Source organism: Pantherophis guttatus, chromosome 14 (genome assembly GCF_059756535.1).
Source record: "Pantherophis guttatus breed Tessera chromosome 14, ASM5975653v1, whole genome shotgun sequence".
NCBI lineage: Eukaryota > Metazoa > Chordata > Lepidosauria > Squamata > Colubridae > Pantherophis > Pantherophis guttatus.
In genome coordinates, this window is record NC_142076.1 from 9,080,577 (window position 1) to 9,104,894 (window position 24,318).

General features: G+C 43.7%; 1 protein-coding gene across 1 annotated transcript; it reads left to right on the forward strand.

Moving 5' to 3' along the window:
* The first annotated feature begins 301 nt into the window (after positions 1-301).
* On the forward strand, positions 302-21,672 carry C14H16orf89 (chromosome 14 C16orf89 homolog). The gene is made up of 9 exons (XM_087878558.1): positions 302-547; positions 5,845-5,994; positions 10,263-10,410; positions 11,549-11,663; positions 12,763-12,898; positions 16,317-16,421; positions 17,736-17,798; positions 20,388-20,588; positions 20,684-21,672. Exons 1-8 carry the CDS (start codon positions 364-366, stop codon positions 20,450-20,452), a joined length of 966 nt encoding a protein of 321 aa, XP_087734684.1. The 5' UTR covers positions 302-363; the 3' UTR covers positions 20,453-20,588; positions 20,684-21,672.
* Positions 21,673-24,318: the final 2,646 nt, after the last annotated feature.

The window sequence follows — 24,318 nt, forward strand, 5'->3', positions numbered from 1 at the left end:
TTGTTGCTTCTTCTTTCCCCTTTTTTCCCTCCTTTACTTTGTATTAGGGTTTTTTTTCAGTGTTTTCCTCTTTTTAAAGAGATTTCATAACATTCAGACAAAAACAAGATTTCATTTCCTTGACTCAACTCCCACGTGATTTTGGAGCGACTCACATCCATCCACAAAAATATAATTTGGCCCCTGGAGGAACTTCAATGGCTCTTTGTAAAGGAGTGAGAGCTTAGCTGTCAATCAGAGCTCCTTGGGCTCTGACGTGGATGCTTGTGTATACAAATCCTACCTATATAAAGAACAAAGAGAGGATTCTGGAGGTTTTTCACAGAGCCTTATCAAAAGCCTCTGTTGCTTTCTCCTGCCCCGATGCAAAAAATGCTGAATTTTGTATTTTTGCTGTTGATCTGTCTCGTGAACCTGCAACCCTCCTCTTGTCAAGAAGATAGAAGGAATGCTATCATTTCCGCCATGGAGAAGGCAGTTATGTTCCTGGCTGAAAACCACGACAACATTAACATAGATGCACTATTGGGATTCATTATCTTGGAAGGTACCACTTTTACCCACTGCTGTGGTGGTTGGCATTAGGCTTAAAGTTGACTGCAAAGAAGGGACTGAATTGCTCCCAGAATTTGTGGGTGCTCCAACACTGGAGGTATTTAAGAAATGGATCGGATAACGATTTGTCTGAAATGGTATAGGAGTGTGATGGCAGACCTATGCCACGCGTGCCAGAGGTGGCACTCGGAGCCCTCTCTGTGGGCACACGCAGCATCGCCAGCTGCTCTTTGCGGGCGCTGGAGTGCTGGAAAACAGCCCGAAAAACAGCTGAAAAGAAGGCCGTTTTCTGGACCATTTTCAGGCAGTTTTTCAGCCAGTTTTCAGGCAGCTTTTTGCGCTGTTTTCAGGCCATTTTCAGGCTGTTTTTTGGCCAGAAACGACCTAACAATGGCCTGAAAACAGCCCCCAAAACGGCCAAAAATCATACACACTCGCCAGCTGGTCTTTGGGTTTCTGGCACACCAGGGCACGCACATGCACGAACATGCGTGTGCATTCCGATTTGGGCACTCGGTGCTGAAAAGGTTCGCCATAACTGGTATAGGGTCTCCTGCTTGAGCAGGGGGTGGGACTAGAAGACCTCCAAGGTTCCTTCACAACTCTTGTTATTCTGTTAAGGGAAGATGGGTGCTTTGTGTCCTTGGGCTGAGGAACACCAGTGGTGGTATTCAACCGGTTATATCCGGTTTGGGCGAACCGGTAGAAGTGGTGGTGGGAAGCTCCGCCCACCTGCCCGGATGTCATCATACCCCATTTTGATGCTCTGTGCATGCACGGACGTTCCTGCATGTGTATGGCACTCACATTTGCGAACCGGTAGCAAAGGTAAGTGAATATTGGCCCTGAGGAACACATAAAGTGGGAAATTGTGATGGAGAAATAAGGAGGAGATTAACTGAAAAGAGGAAGACAGTGACGAGCGGGATAAAGTGATGAGTGATAAATAAATTCGGTAAATGACAAAAATCACGAGGATTAAGACACGGTCTTTGAAAGCTGGAGAATGAGAAAGAGGGAAGGGAAGGAGGTAGACGCCATGAAACAATTGATTTGAAGATGGTTATTGGAAGTAAGAAGGTTGGTTGGGCGACAGGCAGAAACTTCCCCATGTTTTGAAGATGTCCTACAGGTGGATGAAAGACTACAAAGAACGACTCTGTTGACAGGACAAAGAAGAAGGGATGGCAGTAGAAGAGGAACATGGCTGTGATCAGGGGTGAAATGCTCCCAGATCGGACCGGATTGCCCGATCCGGTAACAATTTTTCCCTGTGGTTCAGCGATCAGGTAGCAATTGCCGACCAGCTGGTTTTACCCAGGAAGTAATGTTTGTTTACCTTCTGCGCAGAAGGTTTTTCGCTCTCTCTCGTGCACGGCGCATGCACTTCCAAACCGGTAAGATAGGTAAGTAGCTTTCACCCTTGGGTGTGATCAAGGAAAGCATGGAAATTGGATGTTATTGGTAGAGACGGGCAGGGCAGAACAACAGGTCAGGAGTCAGATCTGTCCTGATGTTGTCTAACTAATAATGACTAATAAAGAGTCTGAGCTTTTAAAAACTTAAAATGGAAAACACCCTCAAATCAAGCTAGATTCCAATGACTCATGGATACATCCCTGTCAAACCAACCACAGGAAAGTTTGTTCCTGCCCTCTTACAAGACAATTTTATGACTTCCAGTCCAGCCCTAAGAATTCTCATCCAAGTATTAACTCAAAAGGTAAAGGTTTCCCTCGCACATATGTGCTAGTCGTTCCTGACTCTAGGGGGCAGTGCTCATCTCCGTTTCAAAGCCGAAGAGCCAGCGCTGTCCGAAGACGTCTCCGTGGTCATGTGGCCGGCATGAATCAATGCCAAAGGCGCACAAAACACTGTGACCTTCCCACCAAAGGTGGTCCCTATTTTTCTACTTGCATTTTTTACATGCTTTCGAACTGCCAGGTTGGCAGAAGCTGGGACAAGTAACGGGAACTCACCCCGTTTAATGCGGCACTAGGGATTTGAACCGCTGAACTGCCGACTTTTTGATCGACAAGCTCAGCGTCTTACCCACTGAGCCACCGCGTCCCCAAGTATTTACTACAGTACTACTAAATAGCATTGGTAGTGTACTGTGGTGTTGAGTTTCCTCCTTGCGATGTTTTCCAAAACAGGAAGATACCATTAGTGCAGATGGGTGATGTAGAAATCTAGAAATTAGCCCTTACAGAAGCAGTTAGATGGTCAGCTTCCTTAGATACTGAATTATAACATCTATCCTACTATATGATGCCATATTATGGTGATTTAAAATACCTTTTCTCAGTCATTTTCTTAAAAGAACTGTTGTAGTCTAATTGCTGCCTCTGCCATTTTTGACCTTGAGGGATGCAATATCCAGTTCCATTATTTAAATTAAATTTGCATATCAATCATTGCATGGCCTCTGTAGATGCCAGACACTAAATAAAATTAAATAAATGGTGATTTTATCATGGTTTTTCCCTCAATTTAAGGTTTTATCTTATATATTGTACTGTCCACATATTTTACACACATACATATCAGTGGTGAAATCCTCTGAAGTCTGCTACCGGTTCTGTGAGTCTGTTACCGAGCATGCACACCTGAGGTGCACCCGCACAGCGCTAAAAAAGGAACATTTTAAAGCCTTTTGAGGACCTGTCAGAAATGACTTTTTTCAGCCCTCTGGTTAGTCCTTTTGTGCATATGGACTACTCAGAGGGCTGAAAAAGTTATTTTTGATTGGTCCTCGCACTTTTGACCAGTCCTCGAACTTACGACTGTCCTCACATTTTACATTTTTGCCCTATCTTGTCATCATGGTGAAGAGAAGCAGTTGTGAAATGAGTGACATGGTTGTTAAGAATGCTGCATGGGCATAAATGTGAGGATGGTCATAAGTGTGAGAACCAGTCAAAAGTGTGAGGACCAGTCAAAAATAACTTTTTCAGCCCTCTAAGTAGTCCATATGCACAAAAGGACTAACCAGAGGGCTGAAAAAATCATTTCTGACAGGTCCTCGCACTTTTGACTGGTCCTCACACTTATGACCATCCTCACATTTATGCCCATGCAGCATCCTTAACAACCATGTCACTCATTTCACAACTGCTTCTCTTCACCATGGTGATAAGATAGAGCAAAAAACGTAAAATGTGAAGACAGTCGTAAGTTCGAGGACTGGTCAAAAGTGCGAGGACCAGTCAAAAATAACTTTTTCAGCCCTCTGAGTAGTCCATATGCATAAAAGGATACAGCAATAGAGAGGGATGAAGGAAGGGAAGGGAAATTAGAGTAGGAGTGAAGGTAAGAGGGGGAGGAAGAGAGGAGGAGAAGGAGAAAGGAAGAGGAAGTAGGGAGGAGAAGAAGAGGGGGGGAAGAGAAAGTAAGAAGGAAAGAAAAGAGAGAGGTGGTAGGTTTGAGGAGAAAGATTGCTGTACAATAAAAAAGATGAAAGGGAAGAAAGCCAATCCCAAACAAATATAAAGATATTAAGATAAAGAATGAATGGTTAAACTTTAAAGAATAAAAGAGAACAAATATGAATAAATAGCAGTAATTAGAAACACACATACAAACATACAATTTATTTTCTTTGAACAGAGTATTTGGCCGGTTCACAAATTTAAACAGTGTTTAGTCACTTCAATTAAATTTACAATTTCTATATTTCCTTTTTGCCATATTTATTCCTCATCTATTTTTTTAAAAAAACCAATATTACCCTTCATCCTCATCTCTAATCTTAATCAAATTCAATTTTTCCCTTCTATTCTATATTATACCCCTTCCCATTGTCATCTATTTTTATATCCATCCTCACATTGTTTAATTATGTAATTATGTAATACAGTTGTTTAATACAAATTCAACATTTTAATATAAATCAATTAGTTATAAAACTATCTTTTTTGTATATTAATCAATATGAACATGAATATTCCTATTATTTCCATGCAATCCAATTTCTTACAAATCAATTAATTATATTTACCAATAATAATAAACCAAATAATTTCCCCCATATATTCCTCTGAACCACAACTTAACCATTTCTGCTTTCAACACAATATACAATTAATAGTATCTCAATTATTACAATTCCCTAGTTAAATACAGCTTTTTTTTCTTTTGTGTTTTAAAATCTTGAACTCTCCTCCTAAATTTCCCATTGTTTGCAGTTTTTCACCTACCTTTTTTGGGGAGGAAAAATAAAAATAAAAATAAATCTCTCTCTGCCTCATTTTGTCACGTTGCACCAAAGATCCTGGTTTCGGTTTCGTTTCTGCAGCTTAGCTAGGGGAAAAAAAAACTGCTTCAGGAACTCTTTACACTGATTGCCTGTAGGGCGGCCCTTTGAAGCCCCGGGCAAGAGTTTAAACAGTTTTTTTTTCTTCTAGCCATCAGCTGGGGCTCAAGAGGCAGCGGGACTGAGGAGGCAGAATGAAAAATCGGGACTTTTTTGAAACGCCGCGGGACGCGGGACAAATTGCTAAAAATCGGGACTGTCCCGCCAAAAGCGGGACGTCTGGTCACCTTAGATTAGCTAGAAAGCAGGAAATCCGATGATTCTAGCTAATATAAATCACACGTCACAGCTGATCTTCGCCCAGCTGATCGTTGAAAATACCAGTTCGGGCGAATCGGTAGCATTTTTTACTACCGGTTTGCCTGAACTGGTTCGAACCGGTAGCATTTCACCCCTGATACATATATCTGTTGATGCTCTGCTTACACACAGTTGTGTTTGAATGCAAAATGTGTTTTATTAATGGTTGTATATCAGTGGTTGCAAAACCACTGATGCCATATGCTAAATAAACAAATAAATAATCTAGAAATGGCTGTTTTGGGAAATTTATGATGGGAGGGAGTCAAGAACTTCAATTGTCTTGGAGTGACAGAAATGCAAACTCATTTCAGATGGAGGTTGCATTAATGTTATAACATTTGTTTCATAACTAGCTTCTTCCAGACTCCCAAGGAGATCTACTGTACCAAATATTCTAGTGCCATCCTCTTCTTGCAGAAAATCTTTGTGGTCGCTAGGAATCAAAAGTGATCTGATGGCAGTCAATCAATCAGTCAATCAATCAATCAATCAATCCACTTCTTGTCTTGTTGTTACATTTCCACCTCCCTCAAAACGCACTAAAATGAATTGGAAAAGCTTGGCAACGCACAACATCACATCCGTGTCATTCCATCTCTCTTGACTTTTGAGATATGGTATGAATTCCATCTCTTTTTTTTTTTTCCCTTTCTCCCTCTGGAAACCTCTAGCATGTTTGAACACGGTAGTGGAGGTGTGGGAAAACAGGGCGGAATTAACCATCGAGCGGCAGAGAGTCATGGCGGTGAGGGAGAAGCTGTTGACCTTCATGGAGGAGGCAGCCCAAAACATTGAAAGACAAGATCCGGTATCCCACAAAGGTAAAAGATGCAACTGTTATTTCAGTAGAATTAGGTAACCGTGGTTAGGAAAGGTAGGTCCCCCCCGTCTGCCTAGGAACAGAAGTTTGATGTGAATTCTTTCATTAGTGTGGGAAAGAAAATGTTTCATTGCCAAGAGCTATTCATTAATAGCTTTGTGGCAGGGGTGAAATCTAAAATTTGTTACTACTGGTTCTGTGGGCGTGGCTTGGTGGTGGTGGGGGTATGTGACTGGGTGGGTGTGGCCAACTTTTTTTTTCTTTTTTCTTTTTACTTTTAAAAGCATTTTTTCTACAAGCTCTTTGGCCGAAGGGGTTGCAGAAAAAAAAATGCTTTTAGAAGCTTCTGACGATCAGGCAACTCAGCTGGGATCGCCAGACGCTTTTAAAGGCATTTTTTTTTCTACAACCTCTTTGGCCAAAGAGCTTGTAGAAAAAAATGCTTTTAAAAGCCTCTGATAATCCCAGCTGAGCCACGCGATCATCAGAGGCTTTTTTTTTTTAAAAGCATTTTTTCAGCCAAAGGGGTTGTAGAAAAAATGCTTTTAAAAGTAAAAGTAACAGCCTCTGATGATCACGCAGCTCAGCTGGGCATGGGGGGGGCCCTGCAGGGATTTTTGCTACCGGTTCTCCGAACCACCTGCCGCCATCGCTACTGGATCGGGTGATCCAGTCTGAACCGGGAGCATTTCACCCCTGCTTTGTGGGTTTTGGGTTTTTTTTTGCAGCGGGCATGCTAGAGATGCAAACTAGAGAACCAGTTTGATCTAGTGGTTAAGACACCAGGCTAGAAAACAGGAGACAGTGAGTTCTAGTCCTGCCTCAGCCATCAAAGCCAGCTGGGTGACTCTAGGCCAGGGGTTCCCAACCAGGTGTCAGACTTCGATGCTATCTCAAAATAAATTAATTTCCAAACTGCCAATCTTTAAGGAAATCTTTTCTTTAATTGAGCACAGCCACCGGATCACGACTCGATGCGGACAAGACTGACCTTTTGCCCCCCAATCCCTCCCTTTCCGATCCCCAATTCTCTGCTTCTCATTGGCTATCTTCCAGGTCATTCTCCAGACTTCTTGTCTCATCATTTCCCAGGAATGTCTCCCTCCTTTCATTTCCACGACAACCCGACTTCAAAGGGATTTAGCAGGCAAAAGTTCAGAGCTTATCTCTCTCTCTCCTCTGCTCTCTATGCCAGCGTTGAAGCGCTGACACCAGGGTTGTGAGACGATATTCCAGGGGCAGGGTTGAAATACTACTGATTTGGATGAATCAGTAATAAAAAAAAATGCTACTGGTTCAGGCGAACCGGTATTTCCGACGATCAGCTGTGCCACGTGATTTATATTCGCTAGAAAGCAGCAAATCTAAATCACGTGGCACAGCTTTCTCCCTCCCCTCGCTGGCGTGGCCAGCATCACAGCGGTACGACAAGTTCTTTGAAGTCTCTTGAAGACCCGTCAATATCTCCATTGTCTGGGGGTCCCGACTGACCTAAGTCATCCTGTAGGGACGACAAACAAGAGAAGCATGGACTGTCCAGCACAGGGAGATTGCAAACTCCCTGGCTGGACTAGAAGAAGCTCCTCAAACCGGACAGGGGAGAAAGCGACTGTAGAAGTCGCTAGGAAGCTGGGGCGGCCGCAATGGAAGAAAAGGAAAGGAGACAGCGTGTGACATCAAGGTTAGAGAGAATTTGATTTTTTTGGATTTTTGGAAAAAGATTTTCAGAAAAGGTTTCTTAATCCTCCTTTTTCAGCGCTGTGTGGTAGCGCCTGCGATGAGTATGCATGTGAAGCACGCATTTGGTGTGCATTGTACATGTGAGCATGAAACAAACCAATAGCAGACTTCAGAGCATTTCACCCCTGTCCAGGGAGTGTGAAAACGTGGGCTTAGAAGTTTCAAAATTATAGTGTATATGCATAATTATATGCATATAATTCTTTACTTTTGTAAGGGGTAGAAGGATATATCAGAAGCATTCTAGGGGTGCAAGGTATAGAAAAGGTTGGGAACCCCTGCTCTAGACTATTCACCAGGAGATGGTGAGTTCTAGACCTACCTTCAGCCATGAAAGCCAGCTGGGTGACTTTGGGCCAGTCCCTCTCCCTCAGCCCAAGTCACCTCACAGGGTTGTTGTACCGAGGAAAATGGGAGAGGAAGAAATATTATGTACATTTGCTGCCTTTTTAATAAAAATAATAAAAGATGGGATATAAAATAAATACATAATCACATGCATACACACATAAGTATGTGTGTATGCATGTGATTATGTATTTATTTTATATAAATACATATCCGTGTTTCCCCAAAAATAAGACCTTCTCTTATATTTTTTTGAAACCCGAAATAAGTGGTTGGCCTTATTTTCAGCGAGGTCTTATTATTTTGGGGTGCGTGGAGCAAGATGGGGCTCCTCTTGCCATCTTACCTGATTTCCAGCTAAGCGTTTAAATATTTTTGGGGAGGGCTTATTTTCGGGGAGGGAGACTCATTTTAGCGCATGTGCTCAAAAGCCCGATTGAGCTTATTATCAGGGGATGTCTTATTTTCGGGGAAACAGGTATATACATACATACTAGGATGGAGTCGAGATACCGCTCCACCTCCTTATTTTCCAAGTTACTTGCATTATGTTGGGGATTTCTTCATTATTTTAAGCAATGATGTGTTTGTTTTATGGCTCGTATTATACCTTTAGGGAGCGTTTGGCACAAAACAGCCAGAAACTAGCAATGATTTTCAACAATTGTTGCTAGAAGAGACTCTGAGAGATACAAAGGAGAGCTTGGGGACTACATATCGCCCTGGGAAGGCAATTACCCACTTCTGCCAAAGGAACGCAGGAGATTATTTTATTCTGAGTGCGATAATTGCTCTTCCTTGCTCTGGAATCTAATTTGAAAGCCAGGGAGATAAATCTGGGACTCTCTGCATGCAAATATAGTTGCTTTGCCAACAAATCGTGACCCGATCTGTGAAAACCAGTTGCTGGCAACATGGAAAGAGAGAGGCAAAGTAGTTAAAAATGTTGGGCTACAAGCAGAGAGATCTGGGTTCAAATCCATTTTTTTCTTAGGGGAAAAGTGCTTTCAAACATGCACTTCAGCCTCAGTGAGTTGTTACTACAGCTAGTCCTCCACTTACAACCCCCAACTGGGACCAGAGTTTCCATTGCTAAGCGAAGTCAGTGTTAAGTGAGTTGCACCCAATTCTACGACTGTTTTTTGCCACAGTTATTAAGTCATCCAAGTCGTGATTGTCCCAAAGATGCTTTTTCAAAAGACAACTGGATTTTCTTTGTTTTTGAGTCTGTTATCTGCACCTCTATAACTGTCTGGTTTGGCTCTGCAACCCAACAAGACAGACACAGACTTCAGAGGATAGTTAGAATTGCAGAAAAAACCATGGCTACCAACCTGCCTTCCATGGAGGACCTGTATATTGCAAGAGTCAAAAAGAGGGCTGTGAAAATATTTACAGATCCCTCACATCCTGGACATAAACTGACACAAGGACAGTTTTTTCCCAAACGCCATCACTCTGCTTAACAACTAATTCCCACAACACTGTCAAACTATTTACTAAGTCTGCACTACTATTAATTTTCTCATCGTTCCCACCACCCATCTCCTTCCACTTATGACTGTATGATTGTAACTTTGTTGCTTGTATCCTTACAATTTATATTGATATTGTTTCCTGATTGCTTATTGGTACCCTATGACTATCATTAAGTGTTGTACCTTATGATTCTTGACGAATGTATCTTTTCTTTTATGTACACTGAGAGCGTATGCCCCAAGACAAATTCCTTGTGTGTCCAATCACACTTGGCCAATAAAGAATTCTATTCTATTCTATTCTATTCTATTCTATTCTATTCTATTCTATTCTATTCTATTCTATTCTATTCTATTCTATTTTTTCCTTGAAGACATTTTACTTCTCATCCAAGAAGCTTCTTCCATTCTGCGAGAAGCAAAACGTCTTCAAGGAAAAACAAAGTCCAGTCGCCTTTTGAAAAAGCATCTTTGGGATTAACTTTCATGAAAAGAGGAAGGAAGACCTTCCTAAAGGCCTTCCTCTTACATTCAGATCGGGAAATGAACATCTGGAAATGTCCACCAACTCTTTTAGTGATGACATCAATAGAATTCTGGGATTCGTTATTCCAACATATTGAGAAGATAGATAGGTTGGATGATTCTAAGTCACAAGCAAAGGCTAAGCAATCTTTCTTTCTTTCTTGTGTTTTCCCCTCAGAGTTTGCTCCAGCTTTAAAACCAGGATTTTGGAAGGTCCCTCAGAAATGGAAAAAGATTAAGGAGTCTAGGCCTTACTCCCTAACAAGTGGCAACTGTCTGGATTTAATAACCAGTGATTTTTGCATCTCGATTCTGCTAGAAACAAAGTAGGTATTCGCTTTGATTTTGATTTTCCTAGGGTGCCTTCTCCCCCCAAAAACAGATAGTCCTCGACTTACAACCACTTATAGCTGTTCAAAGTTACAAAGCATTGGAAAAAGTGATTTATAACTACTCTTTGAAGATGCAACCATCACAGAATCCCCAAGGTCATGTGATCAAAATTGGGGTTTAGTATTGCTTATTACTAAGAGGGACAGCGGTGGCTCAGCAGCTAAGACACTGAGCTTGTCCATCGAAAGGTCGGCAGTTCAGCGGTTCGAATCCCTAGTGCCGCGTAACGGGGTGAGCTCCCATTACTTGTCCCAGCTTCTGCCAACCGAGCAGTTCGAAAGCACCTAAAAATGCAAGTAGAAAAATAGGGACCCCCTTTGGTGGGAAGGTCACAGTGTTCCGTGCGGCTTTGGCGTTGATTCATGCCGGCCACATGACCACAGAGACGTCTTTGGACAGCGCTGGCTCTTCGGCTTTGAAACAGAAATGAGCACCGCCCCCTAGAGTCGGGAATGACTAGCACATATGTGTGATGGGAACCTTTACCTTATTGCTTATTAGTACCGCTTTATAAAGTCTTAGTAAGGCTACACCTGGAATACTGCACCCAGTTTTGGTCATCACATTACAGAAAAGATGTTGCGACTTTGGAAAAAGTGCAAAGAGCAGCGCAACTAGGATGATTAAAGGCCTGGAAACTAAAACTTATGGAGAACGGTTGCAGGATTTGGGTTTGGCTAGTCTAGAGAAATGAAGGACCAGGGGTGACATGATAGTAGTATTCCAGTATTTGAGGGGCTGCCACAAAGAGGAGAGGGTCAACCTGTTCTCCAAAGCACCTGAAGGCAGGACCAGAAGCAATGGAGGGAAACTAATCAAAGAGAGAAGCAACCTAGACTTAAGGAGAAATTTCCTGACAATTAGAACAATTAACCAGTGGAACGACTTGCCTCCAGAACTTGTGGATGCTCCATCATTGGAGGTTTTTAAGAAAAGACTGGACAGCCACTTATCTAAAATGGTTTAGGGCCATGACTTATTAAACCGCTTAGAGAGGGCTGGAAAGCACTGTGAAGCAGTATATAAGTCGAAACAGTAATGCTAGTGCTTACCTAACTTGCTTTCCAACAGGGATGACTCTGATGTGTGCCAGATTGCAGACAATTGCACCAATCTCATGATCAACACTCACTGCGATGGTTATTCGCTGTCCCACCAACTCTTTTACTTTCTATTTGCCAGGATGGTAAGGAAATGCCCGTTATTTGTTTGTTTGTTCACTAAAGAAATGTCTGTAGACCAGGTGAGGCTTCCAAATGTACTGTTTATACCAGTTTTGTTTTGTTTTTTGGTCAAATTTAGAAACTTTAATATGTTGGACTCCAACTTCCAGAATTCCCCAGCCAGTCCACTAAACTCTACACCTCCCCATCTCTCCCCCCCAAAAAATCTTTGCTCTTCTGTCCAAGATCCTTGCAAATGGATCAGTGGTGGGATTGAAATTTTTTTACTACCAGTTCTGTGGGCGTGGCTTGGTGGGCGTGGCTTGGTGAGCATGGCAGGGGAAGGATACTGCAAAATCTTCATTTCCTCCCGATCAGCTGGGACTCGGGAGGCAGCGAATAGATGTGGGCGGGGCCAGTGGTGGGTTTCAAAAAATTTTACTACCGGTTCTGTGGGTGTGGCTTTGTGGGCATGGCATGGCTTTCTGGGTGTGGCTTTGTGGGCGTGGAAGGGGAAGGATACTCTAAAATATCCACCCCACCCCACTCCTGGGGGAAGGATACTGCAAAATGCCCATTCCCACCCCACTCCTGGGGGAAGGATACTGCAAAATCCCCATTCCGTCCCTGCTCCTGGGGGAAGGATATTGCAAAATCTCCATTCCCTCCCCACTCCTGGGGAAAGGGTACTACAAAATGCCCATTCCCACCCCACTCCTGGGGGAAGGATACTGCAAAATCTCCATTCCCTCCCTGCTCCTGGGGGAAGGATATTGCAAAATCTCCATTCCCACCCCACTCCTGGGGGAAGGATACTGTAAAATGCCCATTCCCTTCCCGCTCCTGGAGGAAGGATATTGCAAAATCTCCATTCCCACCCCACTCTGGGGCCAGCCCGAGGTAGTATTTGCCGATTTTTCAAACTACTCAAAATTTCCGCTACCGGTTCTCCAGAACCTGCTGGATTTCACCCCTGCTTTAAAGGCATTATAAAAAAAGCGTTATCCTTTGTTAATTTTCTTCTATCAATTGCAGAACATTCGGGTTTCAAGATGAAGATAGCAATCGATCGATCAATATTTTATCCCCCTTTTCTTTATATTCTCACCCTTCCCTCTTTAGAAATCATGCTCTAATTCGCTCTTCCAAAATGCCGGGTACTATGAAAACATGTTGTGTGATTTGATGATGCAAACTAATCGCAATCTCGAAAAGAAGAAACTCATCCACAATTTTGCAGACCTCTTTACAGAGAACAGTAAGTGATCTGTGGGCTCCTTGGTGCTCTCCGAGCTCGGCTGTTTTCTTGCCGACGTCTCATTGCCCAACTAGAGAACATCATCACTGCTAGAAGGAAGTGGGATTTGTGGAGAGGAGGAGGAGGAGGAGTGGGAGGAGGAGGAAAAAGACTGGTGTCCTTGGTGCTCTCCGAGCTTGGTTGTTTTCTTGCAGACGTTTCTTGACGTTATCTACCCAACTAGATAATGTCATCAGTGCTGGAAAGGGGTGGGATTTGTTCACTATTCATTTCCAAGTGGCTTGCCCTATCAGAGTTGGGGGTGGGGAGGTGTTTTCTTCTTGATAGTTCTTTGAATGGGTTGATTGTTTTACTGTTTGTTTGATTTTTTGTCTGCTGGTATTAATCCCTGTTTAGCTGGCTGGTGGAGTGTTTCTTTCTTAGCTTTTTAAATTTCCTCTTTGGAATAGCAATAGCAATAGCCCTTAGATTTATATACTGCTTCACAGTGTTTTTACAGCCCTCTCTAAGCAGTTTTGCCCCCAATAATCTGGGACCTCATTTGACCCGCCTCGGAAGGGTGGAAGGCTGAGTCAATCTTGAATCTGGTGAGATTCGAACTGCCAAATTGCAGACAGTAGTCAATAGAAGTAGCCTGCAGGACTGCACTCTAACCACTGCACACCATGGAAGGAAGGAAGGAAGGAAGGAAGGAAGGAAGGAAGGAAGGAAGGAAGGAAGGGGAAAAGGAAGAGCAATAGCAATAGCACTTAGACTTATATACCGCTTCACAGTGCTTTCACAGCCCTCTCTAAGCGGTTTACATAATCAGCCTCTTGCCCCCAACAATCTGGGTCTTTATTTTACCCACCTCGGAAAGATGGAAGGCTGAGTCAATCTTGAGCCTGGTGAGATTGAACTGCCAAATTGCAGGCAGCCGGCCATCTGCAGAGGTAGCCTGCAGTAGTGCATTCTAACCACTGCGCCACCAGGGCTCATATGTTGTGTAAATGTTATTTATTTCTATGTGTTCATTGATGGCTGATTAATGGAGTGCTGGGCTTCCAGGAATTCTCTAGCACCTTTTGGATTTAGCTTGGTCTAGGATGCGCACAGTAAGTGATCTCTTCAAAATGAGTGGGTAATTTCCAGTTCTAAGTCTTTCTTAGTCTTGTAAGGAATAGATCTTTTGTCTTCCGTCATTCCCCTTTCTTCCAACTTGAGGAATGTCCATCTCATGCTCTGCAAATGTGTGGACACACACTCTCCTGGCTTCAGCTGTGCCTTATAGAGCCTCCCAGTCAGCAATACTTTATTGCCCGCTGTTGTGGCCCGTCAGCGGCCTGTGCAGCTAGTAGCTGATTCCGACAGCGAGGAGGCTGGTGTGGTTCTGTGCCAGCAGCCTGTGCAGCTGGCACTCGAGTCAGACAATGAGGAGGCTGGAGAAGATGTGGTGCCAGAGGCGGGGATTCAGCCAGGGCCTTCAGAACCTTCAGAAGCTCCCATAAGTGAAGAGGAAGAAGAGGAGGAGCCTCTTCTTGATGCACGAGCACACAGAGCTGTTAAAAGGCAGAAGTGGCTCCTCAGGAGGAGGTCTCCTCGAGAGTAAGGCTTGGGGCTAATTGGCCACTCCCCTAGCCTATTTAAGGAAGGATGACGACTGAGGCAATTTGCAGGAAACAACTTCATTCATATTCCTTTGCATCTTGATTCCAGAAACGTTTGATTCGGCTCTTGTTTCTGTATTGTCAATTTTCCTGCAAATTGCTTCTGGGCATTCTGCCAACCACAGTAAGATTCCGGTTATCTGAAATTCTGTGCCTCAGAATTGAGTTGTTATTCTTTGGATTCTTGTCGGCTGTTAATGAAGTTAAATTAACAGCCCTTGTTCAGAAAAGACTGATTTAAACTGTACTTGTGTTCGAACAACTACTAAGAAAGCTCATTAGTAGTCCTTAATTAGTAAACTAAGGTTTGTACGGACTTTGTGGGTCCTGCGTTCTTTGGGGTCCGTAGCTGGGGCAGAACACCCGCAGTCTCTCTCACATACATGCTGCGCAACGCCTCCCAGCAATCTTGCACAGACTGGAGACCCTCATGTGTATAAACTGGCTATCTTCTAAGACAAAGATTATGTTGGCTAGTGCCTTTTCATTTTTTCTCTGATCCCCATCATCCGGGACTGCTGGTGGATTAGTAACAATCATCCACAACTCCTCCCTCTGCAGGTACATCTCCATCTTCACATTCCAGGAGAGGTAATTAGTTTTATTCAGTCGAGACACCAGGAACCCTCTTCTCATTACACCGACGGAGCCATCAATGGGATTCTCTTCTCTCTAGTTACTATTCACTCTGGCCTTCTCTCTGGACTGGGCCCATAACCTGTTAGAGTTTAGGCAGCATAACTATGAGATAAACCCAGGAGCAAAACACAGCACACAGCACACAGAGCCTTTAGATAAATAACAGTGGTTTTATCTACAGTTAAATATATACAGACTTATACGTTAAATACCTTATCATACAGCTACTGATACAATGGAGAGCAATGAGATACACTACGATGTCGTGACCTAGGCTCACTTAGTCTCACACGACACAATTTAGTCTTAAACAAACCTATTTTATTATAACAGCTGGGAATTACTTCATTCCCAGCTTAGTCCAAATTAATTCCAAAACAAGTCCTTCAGAAAAAGTCCTTTGGCTTATCACAAACCTTTATCTTCTTTGGCCAAAGGCCTTTCTTGGCAAAGCCCCATGAAGTTCAGAAACAAGAGACGCCGACTGGAAAATAGATTTAGCAACGTTGCTTTCCTACAAAGAGCCCAAGAGCCTTTGCTGCTCTTTTAAGCCTTATGGGAGGGTCCAATCATCTCCTGGCCTTACTCCCAAGTTGTCCTTTTTGCTTTAGCTGCTCTTGCCTTCTGGCAGCTCTTCGCATGTGTGTACTAGGAACAGGCTCCTCCTGTTCCTCTGCCTCTCTGCTGTCCGACTCTGGAGGCTCCGGAGTCTGCACATAACTCCCAGATGGCCCTGGCCCCATCTCTGCCTCCAACGCAGAGCCCTCGTCCGGGCCTTCCCCAGACTCTAGGACTGGCCCATGGTCCTCCCCAGCCTCCTCACTGTCTGACTCTGATGGGCTGCTGGCAGACCACAACAGACGAGAGAACATGAAGATAATGCATGAGGAGAAGGAAACGCCTTCTCATGGCTTCCCTTATATAGGCAGCTTCTTACCCAGCTTCTCAAAGTGGCAGTAACTCTGCTGCCTCATTCTATTGCATCAGCTTCCGGTTGCCTCCGCTTACAACTTCTCATCAGCTTACAGCTATTAACTCTTCATACCCTGACATCTTTTTTTTGGTTTTCCTTTCTTAATCCTCAAGTTGCACTAACCAGATCATCAACCAACCCGCCTCTTCTTTCCTCACAGTTATGTTTTGCGGTCTAGCTGGATTCTCAGATTTCTTCCAGACTTCCTGGCTTGACCACATTCTCAGCTGGCAGAAAAAGGACAAAGGATGTTTCTGGATGTACAGTAAGTAGATTGCATGACTTTAGGGCCATCAGTGACTTGAGTTTCGCCAAAAAAAAAAAACCCATCCGGATGAGTCCATGTAGTCCTTTACTTAATGACCACCACTGAGCTCAAAGTTTTCATTGCTAAGTTTACGGGTGGTCCTCAACTTACGACCATAGTTGAGCCCAGAATGGGGGTTGGAAGTTATGACAGTCATTAAGCCAGCCATCATGTGACCAATCCAATTTTATGTCTTTTATTTTATTTTATTTTTTTTGCAGAGGTCATTAAGCAAACACCATGGGCATTTAGCAAACCATAGTTTGCAATGGGCATTTTATGCCAGAAACCAGAAGTAAACACTGGTTTTAGGCAAAAACTTGGGACATTGTAAATGACCCTAGATGTGAGCCAGTTATTGAATACGCAAAAGACAATAGGAGGGGATGGGCCAGAGGTGGGTTTCAGCAGGTTCTGACCAGTTCTGGAGAACCGGTAGCGGAAATTTTGAGGAGTTCGGAGAACTGGTAGTAAAAATTCTGACTGCCCCCGCCCCCATCTCTTCTCTGCCTCCCAAGTCCCAGCTGATCGGGAGGAAATGGGGATTTTGCAGTATCCTTCCCCTGGATTGGGGAGGGAATGGAGATTTTACAGTATCCTTCCCATGCCACATCCACCAAGCCACGCCCCCAGAACTGGTAGTAAATAATTTTGAAACCTACCACTGGGATGGACTTTGGAGCTTCAAGTCCAAGTCATAAGTACCTCTTTTGAGATACGTCCTAACTTCACTGAGCGACCACTTGTTTAGTAAAGACTGCCTGTAATTCCATATGTTTAACCTCGATCTATAGAACAGAATTCATAAATAAACAGCAAATCTTCTCAGGGAATTTGGGGAACTGAAATCCGCCCATTATAAAGTTGCCAAGTTTGAAAAACTCTGCTCTATATACACCAATTGTCAAACGTGGGAAATCAGGAAATCCAGGCAGTTCAAATGACCATCAAGGCTTATTGCAAACTCCCTACAAGAATCTGAACTACTAACAATCCAAGCAAAATTGGTGGTAGATAAGAGTGAACGGAATTCAAGGTGGGCGGGGCTTAGATCTCTTACAGGCATGAAGGGACTCCAGACTAATGACACACTTAACTCCTCCCTCCAGCTCAGCCTGGTCATCTCCTACACCAATGTTTCGAGCATTGAACTATTTAGACAAACTCAAGGAAACGGTATAATCTGATGCAGCATACTGAATTAGATTTCCAAAGAAATAATACTAGTCTCTTTTTTCAGCAAATGATTCATTTCTTCTCTCAATCTACTAGCTTCTTCCAATGATGGGGGCCACATGAGAAGAAGGACTAAGAGATCAGAGAAAATTATTGAAGGTAAAACACTCCCTTAGTTGGGACACAGAAATTGGGTTTGTCTAGTCTAGTGAAGATAAGGACCAGGGGAGACATGATAGCAGTCTTCCAATATTTGAGCGGCTGCCACAGAGAGGAGGCATTGTCCAAAGCACCCGAAGGCAGGACAAGAAGCCACGGATAGAAGCTAATCAAGGAGAGAAGCAACCTAGAACTAAGGAGGAATTTCCTGACAACCCAATTAATCAGTGGAACGAATTGCTTCCAGAAGTTGGAAATGCTCCATCACTGGAGGCTTTCAAGAAGATATTGGACAGCCATTTGTCTGGATATCCTGCTTGAGCAGAGGTGGGACTAAAAAACCTTCAAGGTCCTTTCCAACCAGAATTGAAATCCAGCAGGTTCTGACAGGTTCTGGAGAACCGGTAGTAGAAATTTTGAGCAGTTCGGAGAACCAGCAAATACCACCTCTGGCTGGCCCCAGGAGTGGGGAGGGAATGGAGATTTTGCAGTATCCTTCCCCTGTCACGCCCACCAAACCACACACACAGAACTGGTAGTAAAAAAAGTTTGGATTTCACCACTGCTTCCAATTCTGTTATTCTATGTTTCATGTTCTATGCTCTAAGAGCATAAGAAATTAATAAGAATTTCACAATGAATCTTGCTGGAAGCAGATTGGGATTTCTGGCCCAATGCCTTTCTGCTGGAACTTAACATTAGCAGGGATGATATCCAAGGACCAGGGTGAATTAGCATTTTGCTAACCCTTTCACCTTCTGATTCATCTATATACCGTATTTTTTGAAGTATAAGACGCTCCAGAGTATAAGATGCACCTACCTTTTTGGGTGAGGAAAACAAGAGAAAGAAATCTGCCTCCCAGCAATTTTGCCTCGTTGCAGCAAACAGCAAACAGCCTGCTTTACTTTCATTTTCGTTTTCAGCATAGCTTGATTAGCACAAGAAAAAAAAATCTGCTTCCAGCAATTTACCTCCTTGCAGCAAGCAGCAGAGGCCCGCGCAGCAATAGGCAATGGCAATCCGTGCAGCCTGAAACAGCTGAGAGTCAGGAGGCCGATCCAACGGACAATCAACTTTTGCTAATTAGGCTGTGCTGAAGCTGAAATGGGCTGCTTCTCCTTGCTGCTTGCTGCAAGGAGGTAAATTGCTGGGAGGCAGAGGTCAAAGGGTGGGGGCCAGTGGGTGGGTGGGGCTACATTCAGTGTATAAGACACACTCAAATTTTCACCCCCTTTTAGGGAGGGGGGAAGATGTGTCTTGTACTCTGAAAAATATAGTATGCCTAGTGAATTGAAGAGAAGGAATAGAGAGGACATGACAGCTGCCTTCCAATACTTGAGGGGCTGACACAGGGAGGAGGGGATTGACTTATTCCCCAAAGCACCTGAGGGCAGGACAAGAAGCAACGGGTGGAAGATCATGGAAGAGAGATCCAACCCAGAAGAAATTTCCTAACAGCAACAACAATTACTCAGTGGAATGGCTTTCCTTCAGAAGTTGTGGGAACTCCATCACTGGAGGTTTTCAAGAAGAGATTGGACAGCCATTTGTCCAGAATCATATAAGGACTCCTGCCTTGAGCAGGGGGTTAGACTGGATCAGGGGTCTCCAACGCCCAGACTGGGGCCCACTATTGGGCTGAGGCCTATTCACAACTGGGCCGCGGGCCAGGACACACACCCATGTGTGCAACTCAGCTCGCACGAGTGGTGGGCCGGTGCACACATGCCTGCAGTCCGACTTGCAGTCGAGCTAGGTGTGCATGTGTCTGTGCATCGACTCGCGTGAGTCAAGCTTCATGCATGTCTTGTGGCCCGTCAGTGGCCAGCAGAGCTGGCAGCAGATTCAGACAGTGAGGAGGTTGGGGAGGAACGTGGGCCAGTCCTGGAGTCTGGGGAAGGCTCAGACGAGGGCTCTGAGTCAGAGGCAGAGAGAGGGCCAAGGCCATCTGGTAGTTATTTGCTGCCTCCGGAGCCTCCGGAGTCTGACATCAGCGAGGCAGAAGAACAGCGGGTTCCTGTTCCCAGTATGCGCATGCGCAGAGCTGCCAGAAGACAAGAACAATTAAGAAAACAGGGTCAACTTGGGAGTAAGGCTTGGCGAGGATTGGCCCCTCTCATAAGACATAAAAGAAGAGCAAACGGGACGTGAGCTTTTGCAGGAAGCAATTTAGTTCATCTGACCGGCTCAAGCTTTGGAAAAGTTTTGTTTGACTCTGTGCTAAGTTTGGCCTTGCCCAGCGTGTGGCAATTAGATCCCTGGCAGCATTCCAAGGGAGATAAGGTGGGTGTTTATAAATATTCCCTTGAAAGACGGTTTGAGAAGCCTTTCGGACTGGGAAATGACAATAATTCACAGCCGTCTGAATAAAAGAGGTTTGCTGGGACTAAGATTGTGCTTTATGATTTCTAAGGAAGCCTAGGTCAGAACAGCATGTGTGCCAGATCTTGGCTTGCACAGCCTGGTTCCCCCCTCTCTCTCCCCCCCTCCAACTGGGCTGCCAAGCTCCAAAGGTTACGGACCTCTGGACTAGATGACCTCTGAGGTCCTTTCCAGCCCTATGATTGTATGTTCTTTCCATTGCAGGTGTCTGCTCTTCCCATAACACTGCTGTGGCTGTTGGAGCCCTTGGGGGCTTCCTCCTCTACTGATGATGATCCATCTTTATCACAGTCTAAACCCAGCTTTCTCTGGGCAACTTTCCTAAAGCAAATGTTTGACTTCATCTGAAAACAAGATCCGTTTCTTTTCTTTTTTTTTAAAGGAACCAATATCTCCCCCCACCTGGTTGTCTTCTAGATTTGGGGTCTCCAACCTTGGCAACTTTAAGACTGGCTGAGGAATTCTGGGAGTTGAAGTCCACAAGTCTTAAAGTTGCCAAGGTTGGAGACCCCTGTTTCTAGATGTACATCTTGAGATCTGGCTTGGATCTCTAGAAAGCTACAGGAGACAACTTTTCGGCTTTAAAAGGCCTTGCTCCTAGCAACACTTTTAGGTGGATCCCAGGTATGAAATTCAAAATTAAATTCACTTCAACACATCATCCCGGCAAATCCTCTTATTGATAGATTTGGACACGGAGGAATAAGGAGGAGGAAAGGAAAAGAAAAGGATTTCAAGGTTTTCTTACTGTAGTTTAGGTCAATAAAGTAGATTTCCAGCATTATTTGTGGGTTTTATTTCTTGCCTTCCAGGACATGTTTTCTATGTTTCCCTCTTATGCTCCTGGGAGTTAAAGCAGAGTCAGTTTAAGATACTTTCTGACGTTTTCTTCAATACCTCGACTACACAAGTTTTTGTATCTGACCCCACATAGTTTCTCCAAGGTAATGGAGATGCATCCGGAGGCTCCAGTGAGCCAGGCTAAGATTCGATATTGGGATAAAACTCAAATATTAGAAATCCAAATCTTTGGTCAAGACAGAAGTGCCTCTCCCGTGCCAAGGTGCTGAGATGACAAACGGTATTTGACGTAGGTACAGAATTGTAAAAGGGCAAACTGACCCTAACCAGATACATTCTGTTGTTTAATGTTTATTGTACCCCAAATGTCATGTAGATTTCAGAGAGAAAATACTGTTTCCCTTACTGTCCTCTTTACTGCTTGTGAGGCATCTTCTAGCCTCTTATCTCCTTTTGTTATGTCTTGAGCTCCGGAGCTGAAAACCTGAGCCTGTGGGAACAGGGCTGTTATGTCTTTCCTAGAGATAGATCAAAGGGTAGCTTCTACGTGTGAAATGCATCACTCTCTGTAATACTTTTGCCTTTAAACTGTATAAATACATGGCCAGAAGAAGCCATCGGCGTTCAGACCCTTAGCTGTCTTTGGACTGTTTGAACCTTGCACAAATAAACTCTTTCCTGCATTGAAGAGCTTGCCCAGTCTGTTATTTTGTCTACAACACCAGCTAGTCCAGAACGCAGCCACGCGGGTAGTTACAGGGGCGTCTAGATACTCCTGTTGGAAGAAACATCCTTATGGGTTCTGCTCCAAGTGGGGAAACAGACACTGGAAACATGGAGACTACTTGGAAAGATGGTTTAATGGTGGACAGGATCACATGGCTTGAGTTCCTGAACAGAAAAGGGGCTGATACAGTAAATCTTCGGGTTTTTATGCTCTCTCTGGCTCTGCATTTCTTGGGGCCCAGAAAGAGTTTCCTGATTGGTTGTCAGACTCCCAGGGGGTGGGGGCCTTGCTGGCTGATGGTCACATGTGCTTCCCAGGTCACATGTGGTGAGTTTCTGCTGCTATTGTGTAGAGGGCTAATCCCATCTTTGGCAATTCCTACTATGGCTCTGCCTGAAGGAGGCAGATCTTTGTTATGTAGAATAGACTGGCCCAGGCCTTAATGGCCCATTGACAAAGGGTGGGGGGCAGGAAGGTGGGAGCTGCTTTGTCTGTAAAATATGCTTCTCATATTTCTCATCCAGGGAAATATAATATTCTGCCTTTTTCATATTTCCTAAAATATTTCACTCTTCCAGGAAAGGGGTGGGTGCTAACTTCCTACAATCCCTTTTTTTTTTCAAAACGTGAGTTTTGAAACAAGTTCTTGGCAAAAGATTAAAATTGATCACATCAGGGAGGCTTGATGGGTGCTTTTAATTGTTCTAATTGAAAGGGAAAGACATTGATGGGGCAACAGAAAAGGATTCCTTCAGTGGCTCCTGAAAGGTTTCAACCATGAAGGTCTAGCAGCCAGGAAAAAATTTCTGGTAAGAATTTTACAGTATCCAATTTTCCATGCCAATTAATTTCAGATTTCAGATATTACTTTCTGTGAGCTTCCAGTCAGGTTTCAAGCAAGCACATGTCCCAAAATTTTTCACAGCCATGATTTTCCTTTAAATTACAGGCTGCCCATTTCATGGGTTTGTTACTAAACCTGCCCTAGCTCTTACTTTGGTGCATCCAGGATTTGTGAGTCCAAATTGAGGTTAGCCAGTGTACTATATTCATTTTTTTTTTTTTTTTGGTGTTACACATAATGAGCCCTGGGATTTCTACTCATGAGACCACCAGTGCAATATATCTTCCTTTACTGGCAACTGGGCAGCATCATTTGTAAGTCACAGTCAGGGCTTGGGTTTTGGATATCACTTTTCCTGTTATCTCTTCAAGTGGGGGAATTGCCTGAGGGGGATTGCCCCCTCCCCATGGAATTAGCAGGGAGATATGACTCTTTGGGTTTTTAGTGCTACAGAGCAAAAATCAACCTAGGAGAAGCTTTGTGTGGAGGTAAGGGAAGGGAATAGTTTCAGTCTAATTCTGTGTCTCTCTTTGCGTGCATGTGTATGCAGCTACTTTTACAATACAGGCAATACAAACATTTTGGACATATTTCTCCTCTCCACCAGACAGAAATCTAGAGTGTACATAACTTGCTGTGGCAATCACTTCCAAATACAATTCTTACAATAAACTGATTACAATATAAATGAGACAAGAAAGAAAACCTTACAACGAATTTCCACCCTCCCCCCATAGTCTTTCCAGCTGTCTTCTGAGGATTGAAAAGAGTCTTTTGGTCTTTTCTTGTACATCTCAGGGTCTTTTCTTTCATGTCTGCTGGTAAAATGCTTGGTGGTAAGGCTGGTCAGTCAGGCTTGGGAAGGTCTGTTCCACTCTGGTTGCTGTGCTGACTTTCAGTGGAAGCTGGATTCAAACCCAATTCCTGGTTCAAACAGATGGATGGTCTCCTCTGGAAGCAGCATCTGGATCCATGTGCTCTGCTTCCACAGGTTGCAGTCCTTTGTGCAGGGCTGAAAGACATTAAAACGGGTCTCCTCCCCTCTTTGTGGGTAATCTTCCCAGGAAAGGCATTGTAACAGGATTAGAGGTGGGGGGGTGGGGGGTGGTAGATAGCTTACAGGCATAGTTTGAAAAGAAACACCACAGCAGTATTGCAGTTACTAAACAGATAATACAGTTCCAACAAAATGGAGACACAACAGAAAAGAAAAACTGGATTCACATGCCTCAGGAAAGAGATGAACAGGTAAACCATTTAAACACATACAGTAAATGCAAGACTGAATTTTTTCCTTGTAAATGAACTTAAAATGTTTCCTCATAAACTTGAATTGTTACTTTAAGATACAGAGAGGGAGGAGAAAAAAAACAGAAATGAAGTGAAATGCTCTCTTTAATCTGTGTTTGTTGGCCAGACAAACACAGGGCAAAGGCTCTTTCTTTCTTTTTTCTCTCTCTCCCCCATTTTCATTGCTTCAACCTTTTTGTTTTCTTTTCTAACAATTTAAAATTCTTGTCTCTAGAGATCAGATATATTTTACAGTTACAATTACCTTGAGGGCGCACAAAGACTTAGACACACACACACATAAAACAAGGAAGACAAAGAGAAGAAAACAGAACTCTGAGATTTCACACACACTGATCATTCCCACATAAATCTCAGTTAAATTAGGGAAGGCACAAATCTTAAACATACCACGTGGTTGCATAGAAGACAGAGAGACAAACAAACAAACAAAACAAAACAAACAAAAAACC

Excerpts from the sequence above, each read along its gene's own strand:
- C14H16orf89 (XM_087878558.1), top strand. The coding sequence starts at position 364 with ATGCAAAAAATGCTGAATTTTGTATTTTTGCTGTTGATCTGTCTCGTG. Across the intron at positions 5,995-10,262 it reads AGATCCGGTATCCCACAAAG|AGTTTGCTCCAGCTTTAAAA; the intron begins GTAAAAGATGCA and ends TTTTCCCCTCAG. Across the intron at positions 17,799-20,387 it reads ATCAGAGAAAATTATTGAAG|GTGTCTGCTCTTCCCATAAC; the intron begins GTAAAACACTCC and ends TTTCCATTGCAG.